The 20,318-nt window shown below is 37.6% G+C and overlaps 6 protein-coding genes across 7 annotated transcripts; 5 read left to right on the forward strand and 1 right to left on the reverse strand.

Annotated features, from left to right (window-relative positions):
* The first annotated feature begins 754 nt into the window (after nucleotides 1-754).
* On the forward strand, nucleotides 755-2,762 carry LOC145204159 (calcyclin-binding protein-like). The gene is made up of 4 exons (XM_080076609.1): nucleotides 755-1,125; nucleotides 1,330-1,523; nucleotides 1,707-1,807; nucleotides 2,345-2,762. The coding sequence occupies exons 1-4, from the start codon at nucleotides 927-929 to the stop codon at nucleotides 2,493-2,495; spliced, it is 645 nt and encodes a 214-aa protein (XP_079932735.1). The 5' UTR covers nucleotides 755-926; the 3' UTR covers nucleotides 2,496-2,762.
* On the reverse strand, nucleotides 2,737-10,416 carry LOC145204155 (phytanoyl-CoA dioxygenase domain-containing protein 1-like). The gene is made up of 8 exons (XM_080076606.1): nucleotides 10,240-10,416; nucleotides 9,917-10,060; nucleotides 9,535-9,658; nucleotides 9,080-9,198; nucleotides 3,707-3,857; nucleotides 3,175-3,320; nucleotides 3,013-3,113; nucleotides 2,737-2,955 (listed from the first exon to the last, which is right to left on the reverse strand). Exons 1-8 carry the CDS (start codon nucleotides 10,276-10,278, stop codon nucleotides 2,889-2,891), a joined length of 891 nt encoding a protein of 296 aa, XP_079932732.1. The 5' UTR covers nucleotides 10,279-10,416; the 3' UTR covers nucleotides 2,737-2,888.
* Nucleotides 4,419-8,732, forward strand: LOC145204151 (sphingomyelin phosphodiesterase-like). Its single transcript, XM_080076600.1, has 10 exons — nucleotides 4,419-4,580; nucleotides 4,841-5,002; nucleotides 5,297-5,515; nucleotides 5,701-5,871; nucleotides 6,171-6,698; nucleotides 6,835-6,958; nucleotides 7,217-7,346; nucleotides 7,427-7,585; nucleotides 7,881-8,098; nucleotides 8,530-8,732. Exons 1-10 carry the CDS (start codon nucleotides 4,497-4,499, stop codon nucleotides 8,694-8,696), a joined length of 1,962 nt encoding a protein of 653 aa, XP_079932726.1. The 5' UTR covers nucleotides 4,419-4,496; the 3' UTR covers nucleotides 8,697-8,732.
* Nucleotides 10,417-10,580: 164 nt separating the features above from the next.
* On the forward strand, nucleotides 10,581-12,446 carry LOC145204161 (uncharacterized). Of its 2 annotated transcripts, XM_080076611.1 has the most exons (5): nucleotides 10,581-10,983; nucleotides 11,251-11,331; nucleotides 11,493-11,623; nucleotides 11,974-12,049; nucleotides 12,120-12,446. In XM_080076611.1, exons 2-5 carry the CDS (start codon nucleotides 11,281-11,283, stop codon nucleotides 12,228-12,230), a joined length of 369 nt encoding a protein of 122 aa, XP_079932737.1. In that variant the 5' UTR covers nucleotides 10,581-10,983; nucleotides 11,251-11,280; the 3' UTR covers nucleotides 12,231-12,446. The 2 variants fall into 2 exon arrangements, with proteins under 2 accessions (XP_079932737.1, XP_079932739.1); XM_080076613.1 differs by lacking the exon at nucleotides 10,581-10,983 and having other exon boundaries at nucleotides 11,269-11,331; nucleotides 11,464-11,623.
* A 3-nt stretch (nucleotides 12,447-12,449) lies between these two features.
* On the forward strand, nucleotides 12,450-16,528 carry LOC145204153 (uncharacterized). The gene is made up of 10 exons (XM_080076603.1): nucleotides 12,450-12,608; nucleotides 13,111-13,217; nucleotides 13,281-13,384; nucleotides 13,453-13,551; nucleotides 13,680-13,846; nucleotides 13,976-14,104; nucleotides 14,734-14,835; nucleotides 15,082-15,129; nucleotides 15,642-15,818; nucleotides 16,033-16,528. The coding sequence occupies exons 1-10, from the start codon at nucleotides 12,528-12,530 to the stop codon at nucleotides 16,177-16,179; spliced, it is 1,161 nt and encodes a 386-aa protein (XP_079932729.1). The 5' UTR covers nucleotides 12,450-12,527; the 3' UTR covers nucleotides 16,180-16,528.
* Nucleotides 16,529-17,152: 624 nt separating this feature from the next.
* On the forward strand, nucleotides 17,153-20,233 carry LOC145204156 (serine/threonine-protein kinase Nek7-like). Its single transcript, XM_080076607.1, has 7 exons — nucleotides 17,153-17,601; nucleotides 17,701-17,763; nucleotides 17,928-18,038; nucleotides 18,103-18,197; nucleotides 18,589-18,710; nucleotides 19,052-19,260; nucleotides 19,616-20,233. The coding sequence occupies exons 1-7, from the start codon at nucleotides 17,443-17,445 to the stop codon at nucleotides 19,727-19,729; spliced, it is 873 nt and encodes a 290-aa protein (XP_079932733.1). The 5' UTR covers nucleotides 17,153-17,442; the 3' UTR covers nucleotides 19,730-20,233.
* Nucleotides 20,234-20,318: the final 85 nt, after the last annotated feature.

Below are 20,318 nucleotides of genomic sequence, written 5' to 3' on the forward strand. Positions count from 1 at the left end.
CTAAAGCCGTGTTTAATGTTCGTTTGCAAAGTATTGCAACGACCTAAACTTGATCCAATGTGAACAAAGTTTTGGCGTCAACAGTGCAAAGTGGGCTGTATTTGAAAACTTGAATTGCTTTTACTTTTATCGAACGAAGAAAATGTGTCAAGTGACGATTTGCATAATAACGTGGCAGAAACAATAGGCTAAAGCACCTACAAGTATCTGTGTTTAGTTCCTAAGTATGGTACGGGTACAGATACTGCACATGGTATAGGTATCGGCAAGTTGCACCTTCGGTATTTTTTATTATTTTTTAAAACTCTACGCCTGTGCTTATAATACTATTCAACGTTTCTCGGTAACTTTCTCTTTAAAATTTACTAACATTTGGCGGGCCGCATGAACTCCTTTTCCGGGCCGCAGTTTGCCCATCCCTGGGCTAACCGGACCCAGATTTCATGTTGCTTTCATTAAACAGAAATAATAACACACGTTGGTGTATTTTTTACATGATTTATTGATATAGATACTTGTGTTTTGTTGTGCTAGTAGTTTAGCAACACAAATGAGTGTTAGCCTACTTGGTGAATAAACTTTCAATTAAAAAACGTTTGTTTGTTACACCGAAGTATAGTGAGTTAGTGACTTTAATGTAGTTCAACATAACTTGCCGCTTCAGTTTCTTGCTCAGGGAAGCACAAGTGGTCGAGACAGGATTAGTTAACAACCTTGTGAAGCGGTTGCTGTAACATTTTAGCCAAACGCAACAGTTGGTTGGACCAGATTTTTTTCTTTACCAAACGGCTTTGTTCTCGTAATTTATGTAATGGGCTCATCCGATGTAGGAATGTTCTGGAATTAGGATGAGTGAAACGCGCTTATTGTAAACGTGATTGGAAATAAATTGTTGAGATTTATATTTCTTGAATAAAAACTTTAAAATGAGCGAAACTGAGGTAAGGTTTGGAAGTTTGAAGGCGGATTTGGAGGAACTTGAACAGCTTCTTGGAATCGCAAAACAGAAAAGAATCATAATTTTGCTCAAAGCGGAAAAAGCTGTTGTTGAAAAACAACTCCAACAACTCAACAAAGCGGCATCACCGAGAAACGTTGTCCCTACTGTAACTATCACCTCATATGGCAAGTTAAATAATTATAAACTTTAGAAGCAGTTTTATTTTGTTTATCTGTTGTTTTTATCAATATGTATGTATATAATTGAAGGGTGTTTGGAGAACATAAACTGCTCAACTCACAACTTGTATTGATTTTAAACTTTGTACTTTGTTGTGGTTTTAATATTTTTTCTAGTATTTGATTTTTATTGTGGATTTTTGTTTACAGCTTGGGATCAATCAGAGAAGTTTGTGAAAATCTACCTTTCCAACCTGGGAGGAATTCAGAACATTGATCCAACAAATGTTACTTTGAATACAAAAGAACAACCGAACACAGTTAATGTGAAAAACTTAAAGGGGAAAAACTATGTTTTCCAAATTCCAAAGCTGGCTCATGCAGTTGAAGAACCAACTATAAAAGTAAGCTTGTTTGTTAACTAAAGTTCTTCTGTAGGATTGATTATTTTTATTAAACTGTTCATCAATGACAATTGGATATAGTGACAATGCAAATAAAAACTCGACTTGACTTGACTATTTGATTTATATGTTGGTACATAAGTGTTCTGATAATACATTTGTGGAATTTTTATTCGTTTTTAGATCAAAACTGACATGATTTTAATCATGCTTAAAAAGCAAGAGCTAAGAAAATGGGACGTTTTGACTGATAAAGAAAGAATCAAGAAAGAGGAAAATACAGTGTAAGTCAGAACTTTCTTTTTAAAATTTTAGCAAACATATATAATACCTGATATCCTACTTTCAAATCATTGCACAACTGGTCATTTGTCTTGTATAAGTTGCATTGTTACACTGCCTACATTTTGACTTCTAGCAAAATACAACATAGCAACTTTTATTATCGCTGCATACTACCCAAACTTTGAATGGTTAAACCAAACCTATTTTAGTTATGTGGGCTTCACTGGGCTAGCATGTTTTTGAAACCAGTATGGTAGGCAATACAAAATAATACAAAAATAAAAAAAAAATAAAAAAAATAAGAGTTTTAGCAAAAACCAGGACTAAGTAGTTGGGTCAGTTGAGTTGTAACTTTCAATATGGCTTCAATTGACCATAATAGTTAACTGTTCATGTACCCACTAGTGGTATGCATATCACTGGTTAAAAAACAGTGCTGTAAAACCACAGGGACCAAAAAATTTATGTGTTTCACTCGTCAAAAGTTTCATCTCTTGTTTCACTCATTGGGTGTTTTATTGATATTGTTACTGCAGACCACTTTCAAAGCAAAACGAAGACGCAGACCCTTCACAGTCTATCATGCACATGATGAAGAAAATGTATGATGATGGTGATGATGAGATGAAAAGAACAATCGCAAAAGCTTGGACACAATCACGGGAGAAAAATGAACCAATGTTGTGATAATCATGTGCAACTGATCGGCAAAACTCTGTAACTACGATGAATCCCCACAAGAAACAACACTTGTGTATTTCTGGGTCAAAATCATTGCAGCAATGGGTTGTTTCTTGATATTTCTTCATGTAATTGTGCAGTGCTTAATGCAAACCATGTAAAACAGTTTTTTACCAGTTTTTTTGTACACATTGGTTAGATATGGAGCAGGCATTTGTCACATAATGTGAAATAACTAATTGTCATATGGCTGCAATAAATTTGTATTGATTACTTTTCAAACGTTTTTTTAAAAAAACAATCAACACGATGCGTAATGCAGGGCTGCAAGCAGGACACAATTTGCACATTAGACGATTCTTGCAAGCTTGCACGGACAAACGTGGCAGATTAAAACAGTTAGGCAGAATTCAGACAAGAATCATCATAAACTGGAGGGAATGGAAGAGCTTGTGAAGGTTGTAACCTAAACAACAGCATGTTAAAATATGTATGCCAGGTTCACAAAAAGTTTATTCCTTACCAGTTGCGCTTGCTCCACGCTGATTGGCTGCTTTCTGTCACGTGATATGTGTAGATATGACGTGAAGACTGTGACGTATTTTTCTTGCTGTAATGATGGACCTAAAAAATGAACGCAACATTTGAAGGTAGAAGCCACAACACGGCAACCTAGGGATCAAACCTTTCCGTGAATAAGAACCAGTGATCCCCGCTTTACTGGTGTTATCTCGTATTTGTCGAAAGGAAGATGTTCCATCTCACCTTCGAACAATGTGTGCGGGAGGGCGCCATCAACCGGATTCCTCACCATGCGCATCGTCACTTCAGCTAAAGAAGTCAATTGTCTAATTTAAAACAACACGCTTCCGTTAAAAGGTAACAATACTTGCTTACGGCCTTCAAGCGCGTTATGACTGATTCAGTTGCCACTGTTGCTAGGCGTAATATGCTTGAGGGGGTTTCTTGAAGTAAACTTAATGAACCGTTTGTTCCACTCCGCTGACAAGTTTGAGAAGCAAACACGTTGGAAGATGAAAATATTTGATAACAGCTCGCGACAATAGTGTTATAGTGGACTTAATTACCGGGGTGATTTAATTGGAAGGGGTTATTCGCGTAAAATGCTCGACAGAATTTCCTAATTTACCCTCCCTTATATTTTTGGCTTTTTTAATGTGCACAAAGTTATTTCGTCTAATCCGAGCACAACTTACTATTTTTGTGCGATCCTCTCGCGAACCACATGCATCCGTTCTCCTCAGTAGCATCCTGCAGCGCTACCCAGAACCCGATCAACTTGAGAGGTTCGGAATAGAGAAAACTCGCATCAATGTGGCGACATACCTCTCCTCCTATACCTGGCGGCTGTGACAGAAAAAGTTGATGAAAACGACGAAGTATACGCAGGCCACACGAAAGGGAGTCAGTCAGTGCGCTGTATTAGAGCCTATTACAGTCTAAGCGGACACATATATGAGAATGGACAATTACGTATTAATTTTAACTGTTTTTATAAAGTGTTGTTGTTAATTGCCCAGTGTAGCATTTTGGTACAAATAACAACTAATTCAATTGTGACTTTTGTTCAATTATGGGACCAGAAAATGTCTTCACCAGGACACGTTTATTCTCACCAGGAAAAAAGTTGATGCAAACGATAATTGTTTGTCAAAACCCGTCGGTATGATACAAAGTGGTTTAGTGTAGCGATGTACCGAATTGGTTGAATTTAGTTTATCAGCGGTTTTATGCGCTAAAAAGCTTTGCTTTGTTATTGTGATTGATTGAGTCATAGGTAACTGACACACATACAGCGATGTGACGGGGTTCGAACCCAAGACCCTTCAATTGTAACCCGTTGGAATTTTTACAGAAGTTTTCTCCCTGAAGCAAAGTTTGCAGGAAGCGCAGACGAACTGACCAATAAAGCTCGAGGTCAAGCACACATTCCACGTTGTAGGTTTGTAACCAGTCTGTCTCACTTGGTTGCTGGTTTTGTTCAACATGCATCTGCTTTGTACATTTGTTGTTTCTGTTTGTTGTATTGTAAGATTCGCTTTTTCGTTTCCAGTAGAAAGTTTTGAAAAGGTAAGAGGAAAAATAAGCTTTATATTTTTTTGGCTTAAATTTTATTTTCATTTTTGTTGATATATTTTCATTTCGTAATTGTGGTAAACTACCCAAGCAACCTTCAAAAATTAGTTATGTTTGCATAATTTTTATTTTATTTAGCATGTTGATACGGTGTCCATAAGTTACTTCAAGAAAAAAAATGGGTATTGTTCGAATGTGGTAAACCCTCGGGTCCTTAGCTCAGCAGCCCAAGTGGATGATAACATGTTTTACAGGATTTGGAAAACTTGCGAAACTCGAACGAACAAAATTTGCCGGAAGTTGACGATTTACGTGAAGTGACACGTCATATCCGGTTCAAAGTTGAGAAGAATTTTCAAGATGAAGTTCAAGTTGAGAAGAATTTTCAAGATGAAGTTCAAGTTGGGAAGAATGAGGTTTCGACCGGTGTTAGTTATGGTGTGGCAGAATGGTTGATACATGGTTGAACTTTGTACTTAAACAAGGCGGGGATGCTGTTTTTTTTGTATTTCGGGAGCCACAAATTTTATTATAGCTTAGCAACAAAACATATATTGTTCATTTTGTCATTAAAGTCTAACCCACCCTTAAAAAGAAGCTTTTATGTGATATTTTTTCTTGTGGTTTAAATTGAAATCAATTTTGTAACTAAATGCCAAAACAAATTTTACTATTTGTTTTCTCGGATTTTCCAACCTTTTGTGTTACAGCGAAGCAAGAAAGTTCTTCAACTGAAATGTGCGACCTGCATTTTGCTGGTGAACTACGAACTGAGCAGAGTGAAAATATTAGGCGGAGATTTTGCTTCAGTAGATGATATGGTCCACTGGGTGGCGGACAAGTGCAAACTCCTCAAACTTGAAACTGCTCGTGTCTGCAAGGGGGCACTAGAGAACTTCGGTGGAGAGGTTTCTCGAGTTTTGTCTCAGGTTCGTGAAAAATTGAGGTTGGTGATCAGGCGTGTTAAATATTATTAATGTGATGAGCTTGTTTCCAAACCAGATTTGTGCGTTGATCCCAGTTTGCTTCGAGTTGTGTGAAATTCGTAAAAGCTGATTTCTCGCGACCTTTTCTCGGTTGGCTCGAAAATCGCCAAAAAATATTTTATTTCTAGGTCAATCTGACAGCAGAAGAGGTTTGTGGCATCACAATGCCAGATGCATGTCCAAATTACAAGGTAACTACGGACAATCACAAGACCGCTTGGAATGTGTCGTTGCCACCGAAATCCCATCTCATACCGATTTCACCACGAAAGTTTACAATCGAGGGCCCGACGTTAAAGGTGGATCGGTTTTGCTTGTGATGTACATGTACTGAATATTTTGTCACCCGCTGCATTTTTATTTTAACTCATAACTAATTGAGTTAAGTTGAGTTTATTTCTCTACAGAATTTCGGTAAAAGAATTTGTTTAGGGTAGTCACTTATTTTGGGGCTATTTGTTTTGTTTGGCAGCAGAAATTAGCTTGTAATGTTACGTATTGAATGTATCTAGCAAATTTTGTCATCAACTGTATTTGACTTATGACTGATTGATATACCAGGGTAGCCTAGTCACTTATTTTGGGGTTTCACCGCTAGGTACTCCACCTAACCGACGTCCACGTGGACTCCTTGTACAAAGTTGGTTCAACAGCAAACTGCAACGAGCCGCTCTGTTGCCATGGCGATGACGTCACTGGTGATGACATCATCGAACCGATAGACCCGGAACAGCCTGTTCGTGACGTACACGTCTCAAAGCAGCCTGCAGGACAGTGGGGGGACTACAGGTATTGCGACCTCCCGTGGTGGACTTTCACAGACATGATGAAAAATATTCAAACTCGCAAAATCGATTACGTCATATGGACAGGGGACATCCCCGCGCATGACGTATGGTCGCAAAGCAAACGTCAACAAACCGAATTACTTTTCAAACTGACGTCAACTCTTGTGGAATATCTTCCGTTCGTTCCAATTTATCCGGCAGTAGGGAACCATGATAGTTTCCCTTCAAACAATTTTCCACCAAGCAAGGTTCGGACCAGCGGGAAATATTCGGTAACTTGGTTCTACAAAGCTCTGGCGAAGGCGTGGGCTCCGTGGCTCGGCCCTGAAGCTTTGAAGGTCAGTTGAAGGTCAAACCAAAGTTTACTAATTAACTTACTAATGGTGTATATGAGTGTGTATGATAAACCCTCATTTCAGTAATAAGATATCCATTTTAGCGACAGCAGTTTGTTGACGAAATATTTTGTTTCAGACGGTTGAAATCGGTGGATTCTACACAACCCTGGTACGGCCCGGTCATCGGATTGTTTCGCTCAACACAAACTTTTGTTACAACGAGAATTGGTGGATCTGGCTGAACCAAGATGACCCATCAGGTGAGCAGCCCTTCCTCTCATCCGTTTTACTGGTGATGCACCGAACCCTACTCAAAATGTTCGGGCCGAAACCGAATATTCGGCCACAAGACCGAATAATTTCGGCCGAATGAGGCCGAACCAAAAATCTCTTACTGATTGATGTTTTCAACTGAACGTTGTGTCGTTGATGCAAGTGAACTGGTTTTAGGACACTCCAAAATCACTTTCACAATGCGATAATCACTAGTATAAATCTCACCACGCTCTCCCCGACAGGAATGTTGCAGTGGTTCGTACAAGTTTTGACCGAAGCCGAAAAAAACAACGAGAAAGTACACGTCATAGGTCACGTGCCACCGGGAAAGTCCCCGGATTGTCGAGAAGAATGGAGTAAAAATTATTTCAGGTTTCCAACTGTTTTATCTTTGAGTTGTAAATGTTTGCGTAAACCGGAAGTGACACTTACGGCTCTTATTGTTTGCTCAGAATCGTGGAACGCTTCCGTGACATCATTTCCGGTCAGTTTTTCGGGCACACACATTTCGACGAAGTTTTGGTTTACTACGGACCGTCACAACGATTGATGTCGGTGGCTTACATTGGACCGAGCGCGACCCCTTATGCGTGGCTCAACCCGGCTTACAGGTGGAATATGTTCAACATAATTCAATGGTTCCCAACCAGGGGGGAATTTGTGTCACAATATTAATCTCTCACTGGTTGTCTGTGCTATGTGTTATTGCTGCATTTGCCATATATGAGCTGAGAAAAAGAAAGTTCTCGTATGATCGATTTAAGGCAGCGGACAAAAAAGGTTGGGAACCACTGACTTAATTCCTTCACTCAAACATAGTGACATCTTCGTTTGTTTTCTGCTCAAACTAATTATTTTCAAACATAAACTTGCCAAAAAATCCATCGCTCGATTTTTGTTCCGCAGAATTTATGACGTCAGTGGATTCGGTTCCGGTTGGTCGGTCACAAACCATCGCACTTACGTCATGAATCTCGCTACAGCGAACACCAGAAACACGACAGTGTGGTATGTGGAATATGACGCGTGTCAAGCTTTCGGTGTTGATAAGCTCAGCCCTGCCGCATGGGATAAATTACTGCGAGAGTGGGTGAAGTATAATGAAGATCAAAGTGCAGTAAAAAGTAAGTTAGTAGAGCTTGGTTTAATATTTCCAACCGGTTTGATACTGGGAATCTTGGAATTTAGGGAACTTTTGATTCTGAGTATATTGCCGCTATATTACCGGAAATCAACTTTGAAGGCTATGGGGTTGAGGTTTGTCAGGTAATTTGAAAACTCGTAAGCATTATTCCAAAGTTGCTAAATCAATGCGCACTTGCCACTGAGTATGTTGATAACGGCTGGTGCTTTACACAGCCTCCGTATATTGCACGACCAGCAATGAATAACAATGATTGCTGCTTTTGCTGCTGATGTTAATGCAACTTCAAGTATCATTAGAGCAAGTCAAGTTGAGCATAGTTTGTTTCGTTCCTACTTGTTTAAGGTTAAATAACGCTTGTGTGGCAGAAAGCTTGTGTATAAGTTTCAGTCGGTAACTATTTGTTTTTAGTTCCAGAAAGTTTGAAGAATTACGTCAAGTTTTACGTCAGAAACGATGAAATCTCGATCCCAAAACTCGGAGGAGAGTTGAGTTGTTCAACTCTTGAAGATTGTGTGAAGGAAATTGTTTGTAAGATTCCGAAAAATAAAACGTTCGATGTTTGTCGCAAAGTATGACCAGCATTGATCGGAAAATAAAAACTTTGAATTTGATTCCGATTGTTTTTTAGCATCGATTTGCAGTCAATGCATTTGAGGGTTCGGTTTGTTTGCAGATGTGAGAACCGAAGTCGCGTTTAAGTTGGAATTAAATACTGAACAATGGGGTTTGGGTGCGAGTGGTGATTTCAAACAAATATAAATTGCCAGTTGAAACGAAAGTGTCAGTTACGACTTGATAGAAGTTGTAACGAAATAGACCTGCTAAGTAATTAGGCCTACATGTCTATCAGTGTAAGTTTTTTGGTAATAAACAATGAAACCGCTTTTCTGCAGGAATTTGTAAGCGCGAGACGTAACAAGGCTGCAGGTTGGCTGGTACAAGTGATAAAAAAACTTACTTTAAATATGTACATGCTTTGGGGAACCACCGGACGCACAAATCTGAGTTTGCGAAGAATTTCTTTCACCCTGGGGTCAAAGGTCGCGGTTTTGAAGGTTGGGCTGAGAGCGTGAAGAGCTGGGGACGCAGAAAAATATTAAGTAAATTGACGATTTCAAACTAATACATAAACCAAGTGTACGAAAATAAATAAAATTTGAAACACATTGTTTGTGTTTAGTGCGCTTCAATACGCAATCTATTGCTAAGGTTTCTATTAACTACAAGAGAAAATGAATCCGCTTAGGGCGCAAATCACGCTTAATAATTGTAGGGATTTTACATTTTCAATTGTATTGGCACAACGTTGTAATTAACATTCGTTTTTCGTTGTTTGATGCAACGATTTCTGTTACATTGCAGTGATAACAACTGAGCAAATAGGTTTTGCAAAGTTAAGATGTTTTCACCAACCATGTCCGATTTTATTGATGGATTCGTGTTTCGGTTTCAACAAACTTCCGTCGTTATTTATTGCCTCTTTCTCCCAGAAAAACCCAATCTTGTCGCTGCTGTTCAGCAAATATTCTGATTTCATCTGCAAATGAGAGATAAGGTACGCAGGAAAGATTAACGACCAAAAAGACGGGAATTTTATTTTCTGTACTTGATTCTTTAACACAAAACCCAACGTTTAAACTGATATTAGGGTCCATAAACAAACGCAGGTGTAGTTGTACTTGTATTGTACTATTACACACGACGCCCACAATACGCAGTATACTAGCCACGAGCTAGTTTTCATATATATTGACAACAACCAAATATTATTTGTTGTTTAAACATCGTGCTTTACCTGTTCATGATCATCTGTTGAAAACACTTCCCTGTGGTCGAGCGGATTCATTTCATCAACAATTCGGAAGCATTCTTTCTGCATTTCATCGCATTGTGACGAAGTGAAGAAATCTTCGATCACCAGGAATCCGTCATCTTCAAACTAAACAAACAAGTTTCAAACAAACTTCGATAACATCCGTCCTGGCTAATGCGGTCAGCAATTTTCCACCAATCGTGCATTACGGAACTCGTAGCTATGACGTCACAAACCACAACACGCGATGCAATGCATGTGTGTGTGCTTTGACTAAACGCGTTCGATGCTGCAACACAACATACCTTTTGCTTCTGAGCATCGGTAAAAGCGTAATCCTTCATCGCAGGTTTCTGTAAGCTGCTTCTTTACAACAAAACTTGGAACAACCTTACATGTGCCCCTAAAACTGCTACAACAACAGCAAGTTTTTCATGTATTGTAAACATGTGCAGTTACTTACTACTTGTATAGTAAAGGCTCACAAACACCATTTAGTTTCCGATTAGAAGGTCTACTGCACTGTAGTCTCACAATGTTACGAATATGTTTACTGAATATGCGTTCACTGTCTGCAGTGTCTGGGTCTGGACCCTGGCACTGAGCAGAAACCAATTTAAACTTGCAGCAAACCTGATGCATTCAAACTATTTCAGAAGATCGCGATACTTGTTCGAACCTTTTTTGTGTAAACGACTGCAAACTTAAGCTACAGGGCAGGAAGACATCAGTACAAACAACATTAGCTCCAGTTTATGTTTGCCCACGTGCGGTTCACTCGCGCGCCAGAGAAAAAAAAGCAACAAAAGATCGACTTACGCTATGCCTGTGACGTCATAAGACTGTATTGTTCAGAGGCGCGAATCATAAACAGGGTTTTGTAAAACGACGAAAAAGTGCTGCCTCGATGTTTACCCGACCCGTCTTCACGTAGTTTGACAGCTTAAGGACTATATCACACTTTTTGCTTGTGTTTCTGATGCATTTTATGAAGTCAAAAACATGTTAACTAAACATTGGGGGGCGTATGCTTTGTTGCGGCAAACATTGTATGTACTAATTAACATGGCGAACTGCTGTTTTGTTTATTTGTAATGTTAACCACCAATAATATGTGATTAAATATGGTATAATGTCACATAAAAAGAAAACCACTGTTGTTACCTTTTATACTTTAAAGGAGACAATATGAGTATGTGTGTTTCAAAATGCACTTTCAAAGTACTTTTTGTTTGTAAACGAAAAATATTGTTGTGAAAGTTTTCGAAATTTCTTTGTTTTGTTCACTTTTGATGTTTCTTTTCCCGCAAAAATAGAATAATCCGAATGGATCTTTTCATGGAATCATGAATTGTTCGAGTGTTGATTGTGTCCATCGCGATCTTACGCTTGAAAAGGTTCGTTCTTGTTGCAAGTTAAAAAATCTAAACTTTTGGGTTTATGAACTAATTCCAAGCTAGAAAGTATAGAAAAAATAAGATTGCGTATGTCAAACTTGCGTTTAAACTGGACCGAAAATTTATTTTCAGATAATGAATCAACAATGGTATTTTTTCAGAACGCATTTCGTGTTGAGGCTTGCAAATCTGAAAGTTTGAAAATAAATTATCTGATTGTACAAATAACAAAGTCATCACTGAAAACGATTGTGCTTCCTGTAAGTGCATCAGACTCATTTGCACAGCCATGGTACGTTGAGAATTTTGTGCAAAGATTATTAAACTGCAAAAATGTTAAATAAAGTATTAAAAAGATAAGTAATTCAATCTTGTCCATTGTGAACCGTCAAACTACATTGTTGAGGCATGGCTTTTAAGTCTGTTACTATCAACAAACTGGAATGCAATACTGCCATTAGATGGCTACACTAACCAACATGTTGCATAGCTAATTGAGACCTTGTATATCTAAACAGTGTGCATTGTGTGCAGCTTACCAATTATTTATTGGTTTGATGCCTTGAAGAAACTAAAAACATTTACGAAAATATGTAAAAACTCATTTAGAATTAAGCAATAATCAGTTTCTTGAATATTTAGGCTTGCATCTTTATTCGATGTCTTGTGTCCACCAGGCAACTTGGATGAATATGAGGAAGGATTCCTTCTTGCAATTGTAAGAATCTGAAATCATCCTGTTTTTTATTATTTTTGATAATTACTTTGACTTTTTGTTTGCTTTTTAGGTTGGACATTCATCATCCAAAATTGTTTATCATAAAGTTATGCCAGGAATTGCAAACATTTGTCCAACAATGAAGTTAGGAAGCATGTTTCAAGATCAAGACCAAACTTGAACTGAACAAACTTAAAATCAGACAAACAACTGTTATGCAGAAGTGCAGAGATGAAAAGAGCAAAAATATGTTATTCACAAAATGAATACTGCCACTAAGTTTACGAAGATATTAAATATGCAGCTTGCATTTCATATTGAATTGTTATTTCAACATAAAACCAAATGTTATTGTAGCAATGGCAACCTAATATTGTATTGTTTCTTGTATCAACAGGACCAACTGATAGTTAACATGTAAATATGTGTTGGTAATCATAAGACCTTGTTCGTTGAATTTAAGCTGTGTTTTCTGGGAATGTCAAATACAAAAGAGGAAGCTGAAGATGTAAAAGATGAAAAAAAGAAAAAGAAAGAGAAGAACCTGATTTCTTCAAAGGTATTTAGTGGCAGAGATAAGCTGTGCACAATTTCTGATTTTTTAAGTTGTTTAAATTTTTGGGATCTTGAAAATAACTTGTTGTGTAAATCACCACTTCCCAGCCGGTGGTAGGCTGCAAAGCATTAACTTACAGAGCAGTTGCAATTGCCAGTGTTTTTGTAAATGATCTTTATAGTTTATTCTATATTTTTTTGTTAATGCAGAAGTTGTTGGTGATATACAGTCTACTATGCACAAACAAGCCAGAAATTAAAGCTTTGTTACAAATCAAACATCAATATAGATTTTTTAACTGTCCTTGAGAAAAATGAATGAACCTTTTGCTAAGTTGGAATTTTATAGGCAAACATATACATTCTGTGTACGTTTTTTTCTGTAAATCCAATGGTGGTTTGAAAAACAAAATCTATTTGAAATTGTGGTTGCATGCTGAAAGAGGTTAGAAAGTATTGTTGCAAGTGGTGAAAACATTTTACCAGTAGTTTTTCTTCTTGTGCAGGTTATAGTTCGTCGATTACCACCCGGATTCACACAAGAGGAGTTTTTGAAGGTTGCTGACCCCGTTCCTGATCACGATTATTTCCGATTCGTTCCTGGTGATCGCACGTAAGTCCTCGCCTGCAAAGAAGTTTGTTCCAACCCAACATGTCATACAAACTTGTTTTGCAGGTTGGCACCGAATAATTTTTGTCGGGTTTATATTAATTTTACGAATGTGGAGGAAATTGTAAAATTCAGAGACAAGTTGGATGGTTTGGAAATTGACAAAAATGGTCAGTTGGTTTTTTTATTCATTACAAAAAAATGTTGGTCTTTAAAATAAAGTTGTCAAAATGTGCAGGACACAGGACTCAATGCATCGTGGAGTTTTCTCCATTTCAAAAAGTTCCCAAGAAGTTGAAAAAGAAAGAAGACCCAAAAGTGAACACAATCGAACAAGGTAACTTAAAAATTGTTCCAAACTTATTCTGAATTGGGGTCAGTGATTTCGGTTACTTAACATCCCATTCCCAGGGTTAAACATTCTCGACACCAGATTAGTGTTTTCCATTTTTGTAAATTTTGTAGATCCAGAATATGTGAAGTTTGTTGAATCTCTTGAAGAAGATGATGAAAAAAATATTCTCGATGTTGAAAAGTATCTCGACGAGTTGGAGAAACGAGACAAGCAGTACAGCAATGCTGTCGACACCCCACTGACCACTTACATCAAACAAAAACGAGAGGAGAGAAAGGTTCATGGGCTGCATGTGTAGCAGAATACAGTTTTAATGCTCTGTTTCTTTCTAGTTTGACTAATCGGTGTCAAAAAATTGCAACACAGCTTATGTATGGGCTTTGTTTAAACAATATTTTTTACACAGAAATTGAGAGAAGAACGCAAACGACTTGATATTGAACGACGCAAGAAGAAAGATGAAGAGCGTAGAAGGAGACGAGAATTGGAGAAAAAGAAACGAATTGAAGCTGAAAAAGCTCGAAAGAAAAAAGAGGTATTTGTTTGGTAACCTATTACATGTAAGAGAGTTTACTGAATCGCCCTTATTTTGGCTTGTTGCACTGAACTAAGGCAACTTTCTATGCTAAAGGTCGTGTTTTCTGGTGGGCTGCAAAGTATTCTAAAGTTTTTGTACGGACAGTGCTGTTGCAAAAGCCAGAGTTTATATGGACAAACGTTTCAAGTTTACAGCTGCGTGTCAGCAAAGTTGCTCACTGGCAGACATATCTAGACCTATCTACTGCCTACTATGTATAAGCATGCAAGTTACAAAACAAAGCTTGGTTATGAAACAGTTGTCAATTTTGATGTCACAACAGGAATCTTCAAAGAACTGTATGGTTCTTTGTGTTAAAAGAATTTTACACATAACTTTTTTGGGAAAATATTGGTTGCCTAGAAAACAAAATATTTTTGGAAAGTGGTTTGCAAACTGTTAACATTGGAAGTACTGTTTTTAGTATTGTTGGGTTGTTTAATGTTTGTGTGTGTTTTTTGTTTCGTATTCATGGTTCCAGTTTGTGACTATCACATTTTGTACCGGCACAACATAAAACCCAGCACCAGTGTCCTGAACAACTTTGTTTTTCGACAGAAAGTTCTTAATGGTTTGTTGTTATTCAGGTGAATGGAACTGATGACCCAAAGAAAAAGACTTTGGCTGAAACAATGAGGGAGGCAAATGCACGACCAAAATCATCCCATGATGATGATGGGAAAATGAAGGTAACAAAACATATAATGCTGCAAAAATGACCAATGTCTCCAAACATACAAAACATAATTACTGTGTCACTATTTCATGCACAGACTGTCAACTTATCTTATCAGTCTCAGTTACATATGCACGAGTATACAAGGTTTGTGTTAAATGATTTTGGTGTGTCTATAATTTTGTAACCAATTATTTAATGTGCAGAAAAGGTCAAGCTTAATTTAAATGAAAAAAAGTAAAATTTGTTGTTTGTGCAGATTCTCCAAAAAGATGGTGTTGATGCGAAGAAGCAAACTTTATTAAAGGTATGTTAAAATTCCACTTGTTTTCTTCACCTTTGTAATGTTTGTTTTTGCTAAATCAAGCATGTTGCAGTTGAAAGGTTTTGTGAGTAATTGAGCAATATGTGTAGGAGTTTCGGGCTGGAGTTTTTTCGCATCTTGACTTGGAAACTTCGTGGGCAGATAGTTTTAATCAGGAATGGCCGCAGTTGTTTGAGGTAATTCAGTTAGACGAGTGTTTAGAAGCCAGAATAGTTAGATATGAGGTGTGTACTTGCAAGGGCAGGTTATGTTAAAGCAGACTAAAGGTGAGCTATGTGTAAGTTGTTACTACTGTTAGAATCCACAATTGCCATGCATTGGAAAGCTGCAAGTATAATTAGTATTCAGTGAGTGAGACTAAATTTTACACAGAACGACATGAAAAAGTTTAAAGATTATTAACCGATAAAAGAGGATAATACTGTTTCATTAAATATAATTTTGTTGATGAATAAAGATTTTGAATTTTTTGTGGTTTACAAATTTCAATTTAGGCAACGACCAACAATGAATCGGCAAGCAAACCTGACAACCACAAGGAGGCGAGGAAGAGTCAAACACTAAAAGAGAGCGCTCCTCCCCCGCGCTGGAGGAACGAGGATGGGAAAAACGAAAAATATCTGGAGAGTGGAAAAAGAGATGACAAGCATGGGAAAGGGAGCACCAACAAAGTGAGCTCTTTGGTTTGGTCCTTCATCACCACATGAAGTTCGCTGTTTGTTTAATTGTTCCTTTACATCAGTGGTCGGCAACCACCGGTCCGCGAGGAGTTCTTTCCCGAGCCGTTTGTTGTCATTTATTTTGTTTCGGCATCAATAATTCAACTTTGCATGACTTAATTCCAAACTCTTCTTTGCATCCATTTATATGTCAACTTTTGTTTAGAAACCCGACCGTCAGATTTACCGACCTTCATCGCCTCGAGGTCGTGGCTCTTCACATCGACCAGGATCGGGCCGAGGAGGAACCAGACCACAGAAATACAGCGAACAGCGGAACCGAAGTGCCAGGAAAAGTGAGGCCGACCAATAATGTGGAACCGACTTGTTCCAGAGCACTGCAGGTGGTTGTTGATTGAAGAGAGGTGAAGAATAAGGAGGCTTCCTCGCCCTGTAGACCGGGGTATCGAGCAATGACTCTCAATGATGGATGTTTTTACTTGATCATACAAGAAAAACAACTTGTTAATAAAGCTCTGGCATTATATATCTAGTAGAGTGGATAATTGCATCTCTTGGCAAATCCAATTAACATACTTTGGTGATTTCGTATATTTTGCAGCTATATTGTTTTAATTTGTTTTGTTGTTGATTTCTGTTGGAATAATCTGAAATACAAGTTTGCTGGGACAGAAATCCGCTAAACATGAAATGAAACGTTATATTGCGTACATTTGGAGGTTTGTAGCAGACACAATCGGTTAAACATGCTTCACAGGACTCATTGAAAACGAAGATTTTCCGCAAGCATTTGTTTTATATATTAGGTATGTTTTGATTTAAAAAAACTCGAATTTGCGGGGGACGTTTTTTATGGGAAATACAAGGTTTGATGTCAGTTTCTTCACGTTAGCTGCAAAATGAGAGAAACATATCGAATTCAAGACATGGTAAATGTAGACACAAAGGTCGACAGGTCAGGTGGATTATTATTTTGCGACGTTATTACAAATATAGAGAATCCAAACGTATAAGCTACAAAGCAGCAAAATTTTACGATTTTTTTATTTTACGACATAAAAATAATAGGCTATTGCTGCCAGGCATAATGTATAACAAAGTATTGCTCAAAATTCTTATATAGCGACAAAGTGCAAAACACACACAAAAAATAGCGATAAGAAGATCGCGCGGCTGCAAACTCGCACCACGCAATGATAACACAACTCGTGCTGTAATTGCGTGGTGCGAGTTTGCAGCCGCGCGATCTTCTTATCGCTATTTTTTGTGTGGGTTTTGCACTTTGTCGCTATATAAGAATTTTGTCCTGCAAGTTACGTCATTATCCTGATGAAGGCGTCTTGTATAGGACGTCGAAACGTCGATTAGTTATAATAAAACTGCTGGATGAGCAATACTTTGTTTTTAAAAATAATAGTTCGTACATTTCTATTGCACTGATCCGACTTCACATTCTCGGTCATCCGAATTCCGGACATCAATTGTTTTGGTTTTAGTTGCTTACTTGCTTGGCCTTGTTTTATATTTCCAACTTTACTTTATGCGAAGTTTTCTAGTTTTTTGAGTAACATACCAGCAGGTTCTTGTGGTGAGTGTGCTGGGAAAAGTTTAAGTGATGGCGGACGGAGGTTCAATGCAACTCGACCTTGAGCAAGGATACAACGCATTAGGTAACTACAGGATCGAAAAAAAGATTGGAAAAGGACAATTCAGCGAAGTCTACAGAGCAATATGTTTATTAGACAACAAACTTGTTGCCCTAAAGAAGGTTAAGGTAAGGAACAAATTTTTGTGCAACTTAAAACTCAAAAACTGTTCGCATAAAAAATATCATTATAATATAGTTGGTGTTTTACTGTTTTTATAATTTCAGATCTTTGAGATGATGGATGCTAAAGCTCGACAAGATTGTATCAAGGAAATTGACCTGTTGAAAGTAAGTTTGATGGAAGCTAGAGAATAATTAAAATTTGTGTTAAATTAAACTAAATAACCTTTGTTCACAAAACTTTATGTTGGTTGTACTTGTCATGCCCCATTTGTTGGTTTAATTGTTGTTTATCTCAACAAGCATGTTTTTTCCTATTTTGACAATTTCAGCAACTCAATCATGGGAATGTGATTTGTTACCTTGCATCGTTTATCGAGGAAAATGAGTTGAACATCGTGCTGGAGCTCGCGGATGCCGGAGATCTCAGTCGGATGATCAGGGTAAAATCATTACTAGTTGAGTAAACAGGAATTAACCAACTAAAAATGATTTGTGCATCTGCAGCATTTCAAGAAGCAAAAGCGACTTATTCCTGAACGAACCATCTGGAAATATTTTGTCCAGCTTGCCTCAGCTGTTGCTCACATGCATTCAAGAAGGTAGATTTGCTCAGTGCATTGCTTTACTTTGTGGATGTCCAGCTTAATTAAAGGAATATTGTTGTCCATCTGATTTTTGAGTAAGGATAAAGAAAACATCATATTTGGGATTTTGGGCTTGAAATGTGTTTCTTCAGAACAGAGTTTTATAAGTCATGTAAAGTATTTGACAGCTTATGTTCCGATCTGAAATCTATTTTGGCAGTCGGTCACAGCAAGGACACCGAAAAACACAGCCTAACGAGTCTGGGTGTGTTCTGCCATAAGATCAGACACTGCACATATTTCTTGCAAACATAATTTTCAGTTAACCATCAAATGTAGCAGACCACTCCTCTACGACCACAGCTTAGCTGAACAAAATAACAATTTAAATGTTTTTGTTTTTCAGAGTAATGCATCGCGACATCAAACCCGCCAACGTTTTCATCACAGCTCAGGGAATTGTTAAACTCGGCGACCTGGGGCTTGGAAGATATTTTTCATCAAAAACAAGCTTTGCACAAAGTTTAGGTAACTTGTCTGCAACATAAAAGTCAAATTTTAAAACAGTAGCAAGTGATATATGTGTGCTTCATTAAAAAGTGTGAATTTTGTCTACAACTGTTAAACTTGTCTTATTTATGTAGCATGTATGTAGAGCAGTGATTCTTAAACTAGTGTGTCACAAAAGATTTCCCAGTGTGCCGCGAAATATTCCCTGTTTTAAAGTGCAAACAATTTCTGGTAATTTAGGGCTCACTGATGAAGTACTGGTGTGCTTGACAAAGTTTCAGAGCTCATATTTTAGTAATAAGTTGTGGGTTGAATATAACCCCACTGTGTGTTTTAACTTTATCAATATGTTGTTGTAGTTGGGACTCCATACTACATGTCACCGGAGAGAATTCATGAAAATGGCTACAACTTCAGATCTGACATTTGGTCTCTCGGATGCTTGTTGTATGAGATGGCTGCCTTGCAATCCCCATTCTATGGAGATAAAATGAATCTCTATGCTCTGTGCAAAAAGATTGAGAGTTGTGAATACCCTCCCCTGCCAGCTGATATCTACTCTGATGAGGTTTGTGTGATATTAAGTTAAAATCATATTTCCTAAATCTACTAAAACCACAAAAGAGTATGCAGTATATGCATTACAACCTACCAGTGCAAGCATGGGCGGCGGCGGCAAAAATTTTTCCAAGGGGAGGCAAAAAATATATGTAGTCGCTTTGCGTCAACGATAAAAAATCTCTGCACAGCCACGCAACTATGTACCATTTTGTCCCCCTCTTACCCCTACGAGCCGGTGCCTAAAAGGCTTCACTTAATGTCAACACAATGTAGGGCCTAAGTGGTTAAAATTCCAACTAAAATTTAATCTTTTGTTGAAAATAACTTCATGATAAAAAAAAAGTTTTTGTTTTCCGTTTCAGCTTCGCAATCTGGTTGCGATGTGTATCAACCCTGACCCTGACAAGCGACCAGAAATCCAATACATCTTCACCGTTGCCCAAAACATGTACGAAAAAACTAAACCAGAAACCTGATTCTTCAAATTTCAGCTCTTCAATAAATTTACCACTGTCACAAGAGTGATAGAAAATATGTCTGATTTTTTTGCTTTTTGCCTTTTTTTGTGGCTTTATCAGTATGAACTTTGCATTGTTTACTTTTGACGTTCGAACTTAGAAATGTTATGATTGTGTTTTAGTTTTACTTTTAGATTTTATGTTTTCACGTAACTTTTCACATTATCCAAATTCATATACGTCTGTTTTTTTTACTTTTTGCAACTTAAGCCCCAAAATACATGCTGCGTCGTAAAAGTTTTTGCAATCCTTTACATTTAACACCACAAAAGTTTTAAACCAAAGCATTCCAATTACAAAACTTTAACAAATGACCAAGTTTTTTTCTACCTACCTGTGGTGCTTTTGTAGTTTTTGTATATTACTGTAATGATACCAAATGTTTACGTGTAGTTCATATATAGTACTTTACCAATGTGCACTTTGGTGTGTCAGAATAAAATTGTACTTGGCTTTGCGCTGTACCTGTGTACCTGTTTGTAAAAAGGTTTTGGTAGTTGCCTGTCCAGGGGTCAAACTCAACGACAATATAGCAAATCCTAATTCT

The sequence above is a fragment of the Phallusia mammillata genome, chromosome 8 (genome assembly GCF_965637545.1).
Source record: "Phallusia mammillata chromosome 8, kaPhaMamm4.hap1.1, whole genome shotgun sequence".
Classification (NCBI taxonomy): Eukaryota; Metazoa; Chordata; class Ascidiacea; order Phlebobranchia; family Ascidiidae; genus Phallusia; species Phallusia mammillata.

What these genes read in the sequence shown, in the direction of transcription:
- LOC145204151 (XM_080076600.1), top strand. Translation starts at nt 4,497, where the DNA reads ATGCATCTGCTTTGTACATTTGTTGTTTCTGTTTGTTGTATTGTAAGA. An exon ending in CAGTAGAAAGTTTTGAAAAG is followed by an intron (nt 4,581 to 4,840) that starts GTAAGAGGAAAA and finishes CATGTTTTACAG; the next exon opens with GATTTGGAAAACTTGCGAAA. An exon ending in TTCAAGTTGGGAAGAATGAG is followed by an intron (nt 5,003 to 5,296) that starts GTTTCGACCGGT and finishes TTTGTGTTACAG; the next exon opens with CGAAGCAAGAAAGTTCTTCA.
- LOC145204155 (XM_080076606.1), bottom strand. Translation starts at nt 10,278, where the DNA reads ATGAAGGATTACGCTTTTACCGATGCTCAGAAGCAAAAG. An exon ending in CCGATGCTCAGAAGCAAAAG is followed by an intron (nt 10,061 to 10,239) that starts GTATGTTGTGTT and finishes TTGTTTGTTTAG; the next exon opens with TTTGAAGATGACGGATTCCT. An exon ending in GAGAGGATCGCACAAAAATA is followed by an intron (nt 3,321 to 3,706) that starts GTAAGTTGTGCT and finishes TGACTTCTTTAG; the next exon opens with CTGAAGTGACGATGCGCATG.
- LOC145204153 (XM_080076603.1), top strand. Translation starts at nt 12,528, where the DNA reads ATGTCAAATACAAAAGAGGAAGCTGAAGATGTAAAAGATGAAAAAAAG. An exon ending in ATGATGATGGGAAAATGAAG is followed by an intron (nt 14,836 to 15,081) that starts GTAACAAAACAT and finishes TTGTTTGTGCAG; the next exon opens with ATTCTCCAAAAAGATGGTGT. An exon ending in AGAAGCAAACTTTATTAAAG is followed by an intron (nt 15,130 to 15,641) that starts GTATGTTAAAAT and finishes ATTTCAATTTAG; the next exon opens with GCAACGACCAACAATGAATC.
- LOC145204161 (XM_080076611.1), top strand. Translation starts at nt 11,281, where the DNA reads ATGAATTGTTCGAGTGTTGATTGTGTCCATCGCGATCTTACGCTTGAA. An exon ending in GCGATCTTACGCTTGAAAAG is followed by an intron (nt 11,332 to 11,492) that starts GTTCGTTCTTGT and finishes GTATTTTTTCAG; the next exon opens with AACGCATTTCGTGTTGAGGC. An exon ending in AAGGATTCCTTCTTGCAATT is followed by an intron (nt 12,050 to 12,119) that starts GTAAGAATCTGA and finishes TTTGCTTTTTAG; the next exon opens with GTTGGACATTCATCATCCAA.
- LOC145204156 (XM_080076607.1), top strand. Translation starts at nt 17,443, where the DNA reads ATGGCGGACGGAGGTTCAATGCAACTCGACCTTGAGCAAGGATACAAC. An exon ending in TTGCCCTAAAGAAGGTTAAG is followed by an intron (nt 17,602 to 17,700) that starts GTAAGGAACAAA and finishes TTATAATTTCAG; the next exon opens with ATCTTTGAGATGATGGATGC. An exon ending in CTGATATCTACTCTGATGAG is followed by an intron (nt 19,261 to 19,615) that starts GTTTGTGTGATA and finishes TTTCCGTTTCAG; the next exon opens with CTTCGCAATCTGGTTGCGAT.
- LOC145204159 (XM_080076609.1), top strand. Translation starts at nt 927, where the DNA reads ATGAGCGAAACTGAGGTAAGGTTTGGAAGTTTGAAGGCGGATTTGGAG. An exon ending in TGTAACTATCACCTCATATG is followed by an intron (nt 1,126 to 1,329) that starts GCAAGTTAAATA and finishes TTTTGTTTACAG; the next exon opens with CTTGGGATCAATCAGAGAAG. An exon ending in AAGAAAGAGGAAAATACAGT is followed by an intron (nt 1,808 to 2,344) that starts GTAAGTCAGAAC and finishes TTGTTACTGCAG; the next exon opens with ACCACTTTCAAAGCAAAACG.